The sequence below is a fragment of the Seriola lalandi genome, unplaced genomic scaffold, assembly GCF_002814215.2.
Source record: "Seriola lalandi dorsalis isolate HSWRI2012SDOR001 ecotype SW California unplaced genomic scaffold, Sedor1 jcf7180002054748, whole genome shotgun sequence".
NCBI lineage: Eukaryota > Metazoa > Chordata > Actinopteri > Carangiformes > Carangidae > Seriola > Seriola lalandi.
In genome coordinates, this window is record NW_019525301.1 from 5,804,393 (window position 1) to 5,809,928 (window position 5,536).

Genomic DNA, 5,536 nt, shown 5'->3' on the forward strand with positions numbered 1-5,536 from the left:
TCCTGATTCGACATAAACTAATTATTATTTCTTTATTCATAATTTACTTTAACAAATAGTAATAAAAACTCAAAGTGGAACTAAAACTACGTAAAATGACTTCATCCAGTATTTGTGCTGGATAATGACGTCTATGCTTCTGATTGGCCGACAGGTGTTTTTCAGTTTTTCAGTAACTTCAGGTTTAACTCTGGGTTTTCAGTCCTACGACAGTGGTTCACTTGTTAGCGGGATAAAGCACCATGGTGTCTGATGCTGAACCCCTAACCTGCTCCAGAGCAGGTTAACTTAGAGGATCAGATAAAAACCTGTCAAAAGCTTAACCATTGACCAATCATATTACTGGAAAAACTGAATCATCATTCCTACGGGACCCTGATGGGAACAAAAGAGATTTTCTTTTTTTTCCTCTTCTTTCTCTCCTCTCTGCAGCAGAAACAGTTTGACATTAACTTTAACTGTTTTATCACATGTTCGTAACAGTTTGTTCATCATCAGGCTGAAGAGAAAAATACTCGATAAGAAACTTCATAATAATTCATGCATTTATTTACAATACATCCTTAGTCTGACTTCAATAGAAATTATATTTAGAAATACATTTTTTTTATTCCAGTCATGTGACCATATTGTTTACAGTTCACCTTGCTGAATTTCACTTTATGACGTTGCTATATGTGAGTTTACTGGCAGGAATCAGTGTTTCTTCACCTATCATGTTAAGTACTTTATTCATGGCTCTGACAATGTTGCTTATAATTAACAAGTACAGGTTATCATGACAGACAGTGTTGTCAGACCTCTGATTGTCATCCCATTGTGTTGTAATATAGAACGGAATTGACTGTCCTGATGTCCTGGACTGATTAAAGGTGGATTAAAGAGGAGCTGCTTTCTTTTCTTAATTTATATAATGGACACAGGCATATGAAGAAATGTATGACAACCAGACCCAGGACCGATGTTTACACACATTTATTCTATGTTTTTCTAATGTTGTCTTTTACCCACAGAGGTGAGTCAGGTTTGATCCAGTTGACAGGGTCCAGGTGGTCTCATGTGGATTAACATGTTGTCTTCTGTCTCTGTATAACAGTCTACACGGACAAGATGAAGGAGATGTCCATGCTGTCTCTGCTCTGCTCCTGCTTCTATTCACAGCCACATCCTAACAGCCTCTATCAGTATGGAGGTCAGTCTTTCTGACTGTATGTCTGACTGTCTCTGTCTGTCTGACTGTCTGTCTGTCTGTCTGACTGTCTGACTGTCTGTCTATCTGTCTGTCTGTCTGACTGTCTCTGTCTGTCTGACTGTCTGTCTGTCTGTCTATCTGTCTGTCTGTCTGACTGTCTCTGTCTGTCTGACTGTCTGTTTGTCTGTCTATCTGTCTGTCTGTCTGACTGTCTCTGTCTGTCTGACTGTCTGACTGTCTGTTTGTCTGTCTATCTGTCTGTCTGTCTGACTGTCTGTTTGTCTGTTTGTCTGTCTGTTTGTCTGTCTGTCTGACTGTCTGTTTGTCTGTTTGTCTGTCTATCTGTCTGTCTGTCTGACTGTCTGTCTGTCTGTCCGACTGTCTATCTGTCTGTCTGTCTGACTGTCTGTTTGTCTGTTTGTCTGTCTATCTGTCTGTCTGTCCGACTGTTTGTTTGTCTGTCTATCTGTCTGCTCTTACAGCCTCTCTTATAGATCAAAACGCAAACAACTTCAGAAAACATCAATTTGACAACACATGAGCTGCAAATATTCATAACACCAAATACACAAATGTGCTGTATATGTATTATAATACATCCATGTGCACTTGTTGTTCAATGATTTTAACTTCTGGAAACACTTCCATTGTTGTCAGTGCTACTTACAGCATGTTTGTGTATTTGCTTGTGTTGTGAGTGTTTGCAGTTCATGTGTTGTCAAACTGATGAAGATATTTTCTTCAGTTGTTTATGTTTTGTTTGTTTGCATGTGTTTTCTTAAGCTGCAGTGTGTTGAGCTCTCAGGGCCACCGCACTGATGCCTTTTGAATGGTGAAGAACAACAGAAAAGAAGGAGAGAGAAAGAAAGAAAGAAAGAAAGAAAGAAAGAAAGAAAGAAAGAGCTCTTTAACTGGTGTCTGACCCTGTGACTCTGTGTCAGACCTGCAGGTGAAGGGCCTGAACAAGCGAGCCTCAGGACAGTCTTTTGAAGTGATCTTAAAGGATCCGGGTCAGTCCGGGGACAAAGCCCAGCCTCAGCCGTTACGGATCAGTCCGAGGAAGGAGGTGTCCCTGGAGGAGCTGCACAAGAGGCTGGAGGCAGCTGAAGAGAGGAGGAAGGTGGGTCCAGGGGGTCTCCTCATCAACAATAATTAATAATAACAATTAATCTCATTTTCCACCGCTAATATTTTTTCCACTCTACTGATTCTATAATAGCTGTACATGTATAGTCCTTTTCTACTGCCTGGTACCAGCTCCACTGTACTGTTCAGTGAACATTATAGGTGTTACTTTTCCCTGTTCGGACTGAGCAAGGACAGCTGGTCCTCCCATGCTCCCAGTCTTTATGCTAGGCTAACTATAGCTGTGTTTCCATTAATCTGATTACTGTGCTATTTGAAATTATGAACTAAAAAACGAGTAATGGAAACGTGAATTTCAAAAAAACATTTATACACTCAATGAGGTTGTTTTCAGACTATTACATGTGTTTCACTAATATGAAATGGAAACATTTTTTTATTTCAGTCACATGACCTAACATTACAGAATATTAGGATATGTAGTCGCTGGCAGATATGATATGAGAGGTTTGTTTTCTGTCATTACCTGCACCAGACGCCGTTGTCACCTTCGGTTAAATACAACAGGTGGATGTAATCGTCCCAACAATTAACAGATGCTGATAATCTGTCATCATGGACTGATATCATGAGAGGAGAAAACCCAGCTTTATTCAAAGAACATCACTCAGTGGAAACACAGAACATTCACAACTTTGTTTTGTCGACTTTTTCAAAAAAGATGCTTCTCTTTTTTACAGAGGATGAAACTTCCTCCCAGATTATGACATATGTTCAGAGGTAGTTTCAGTCATCACATGTCCTGTGGCAGTGCTGAACTCCACAGAGCTCCACAAACCACGATGCTGACTCAGACTGGACTTTGACACACGCTGAAGACTTAGTGTACCAGTTAAACATGATGATCTTGACAGTGATAGAGACATGATCAGCAGGGTGTGGCAGGCATCTGTGACCACATTAATTAAGCATCGATCACCAAGTCACTGAGCAGGTTGAACAAACAAGCAGCACAAAATGTGTTTCTGTTTTCAATCCAAAGATTCAAAGGATAATTAAGGTGACTCACTGAGAAGATAATTATCTGAGGTAGTTTACAGAAACTCCAGTCGGTGGCAGGTTTTTATTTCAACAGCATGATTCATAAAGAGATTTCTGAAATGTACAAGTCATCAAGTCAACCCTGCAGATAATATACACAACACACCTCCCTCATTCTTTTCTTTCTGTTCTTTGCTCTGTTCTCTTCTCCCCACCCCCCAAAACCATGCTGTAGTCGCAGGAGGCTCTAGTGCTGAAACAGCTGGCTGAGAAGAGGGAGCACGTGCAGGAGGTCCTCCACAAGCTGCACAAGGAAAACAACAATTTCAGCAAGAAGACGGAAGAGAAACTCATCCAAAAGATGGAGGTCAACAAGGAGAACCGGGAGGCCCACCTCAGTGCCCTCAAACAGAGGCTTCGTGAGAAAGCAAGTCTTCCCATACCCTCATCATTAATGTCATTTCATTTATCCAAGGTCCAGCTTCATTTTTATACTGTCACACATCCAAAACAAACCAAATGAATCCTACAAAGTTCATCAAATGATCAGAGTTTTACTCGACAATGTTGAATGTGGGAATGAAAAATATAGATAGTAATGTTTCTGCACCAAATTAAAGTTCTAGTCCTGAAAGGGAAATTGAAACAGCTGGTATGGTTCATAGACTGTAAATAAAGATGGACATAGTGTCCATGACATGACCTACATGTGTCTGAGGAGCGGTTTTGTAGTTCAAAGATAGCTGCTTCACCGTCGCCATCTTGGGAGTGTGTGACTCCTACGCTGACTCCCAACTAATCCAAAAATGGTCAAAGAGGTGGGGCGTGTGTGGAGCCGAGAGTTTGGTGTATGCCGATTTGTGGAAAGCATATACTCCCCCACCTGTCACTGAAAGAGGCCACGCCCTCAGTTCTACATAACTTTAAGCCTTAATCAGATGTAAACAGGTGAGTTATATAAACAGGTGTCATGAAGGAGGAAATTAGCTCTAGAGACCAAACCAGTTTTTGTACCAGGCTGTAAACATGTTTATTTCTGCTGTAAAGTTGGACATTTTAACATGGGAGTCTATGGGGACTGACTCACTGTTGGAGCCAGACTCTAGTGTTGGCTTCATTTTTCAGCCTTGGAGGTTGTTGCTTGGTCTGTTCTGTTCAGAGGAAACAAGATTTACCTCCCTGCACCTCTAGAACTGGTGTTGGTGTTAATGTGTGAGCAGGTGCTGCTACCTGCACCCAGAGCCAGGCTGCCTGTCTCCCCCTGCTTCCAGTCTATGTAGCCTGCTGCTAGCTGCCTGTCAGCCTGCTGCTCACATATTTGAGAGTGGTATCAGTCTTCTCATCTAACTCTAAAGCAAAATTTTCTATGGACTCTAATGGACTAAAGTACTTATAGACCTTATAGACCTGTTCAGACCTCCTCAGACCTGGAATTAACCTCTGTCATGGGCAGGGCTGGACTGGTAATCTGGCATACGGGGCATTTTCTCGGTGGGCCCACTCACCTTGGGGCCGATATGATTTGAATTTTTAATATTCATTTAAAAAAAAAAAACAACAAAAAAAAACCACCCCTCCACACACACACACACACACATACACAAACATCAACGACTGGCCCATATAACTGGGGCAGCGACCCATTGGTTCATTTTTCTTATGACACCAGACTGGCCCATTCACATCTCCTCCTGTGCTGGCCCCACCCCTCCCTCTCTGTCCTCTCTGTGTCCCGTGTCCGCAGAGTTACACACCTGTGGACGAAGGAGGGAGATGTTCAAAATGGACAGACAGCAACATCAAAAACAGAAGAAGGGAGGTGCAGAGAAGTTGCGAGCAAGAAAAATAAAGAATTTACATGCGGAGGCCGTCAAGGGTGTCAAAATCCCACATATGTTTGCTTCAGGGGCCGCAACAGCTTCAACTTCTACGACGTCTTTCGGTGCCATCGTGCAGCAACAGGTGAAAGGAGGAGAGCAGACAGAGGAGCAGGAAGAGATGCAGGAGTGTGACAGGGAAGACGAGGAGCACAGTGAGCAGGAGGCCGAAGTGTATAGTGTAGTTGAAGTGGAAGCAGAAGGTAGCACGCAGGTAAAAAGGGTCACTGAGTAATGTTAGGCTGTGTATGCTGACATGTTGATGATGATGCTGAGTAACGTTAATTCCATTAAAGTGGATGATAATAATAAGATAATGGTCTCATAAAGAGACCATCAT

At 42.1% G+C, this 5,536-nt stretch overlaps 1 protein-coding gene across 2 annotated transcripts in view; it reads left to right on the forward strand.

The window, feature by feature from the left end:
* Positions 1-1,095: 1,095 nt before the first annotated feature.
* The window catches only part of stmn3 (stathmin-like 3), a 9,849-nt gene continuing 5,408 nt past the window's right edge, over positions 1,096-5,536 (forward strand). Inside the window, exons 1-3 of one of the 2 annotated variants that reach the window (XM_023424699.1) lie at positions 1,096-1,192; positions 2,134-2,312; positions 3,555-3,746. In XM_023424699.1, coding sequence (XP_023280467.1) covers positions 1,111-1,192; positions 2,134-2,312; positions 3,555-3,746 — 453 coding nt within the window. In that variant the 5' untranslated portion in view covers positions 1,096-1,110. Of the gene's footprint in view, positions 1,193-2,133; positions 2,313-3,554; positions 3,858-5,536 lie in introns of those variants that run through there. The other variant, XM_087178884.1, reaches the window with a different exon arrangement.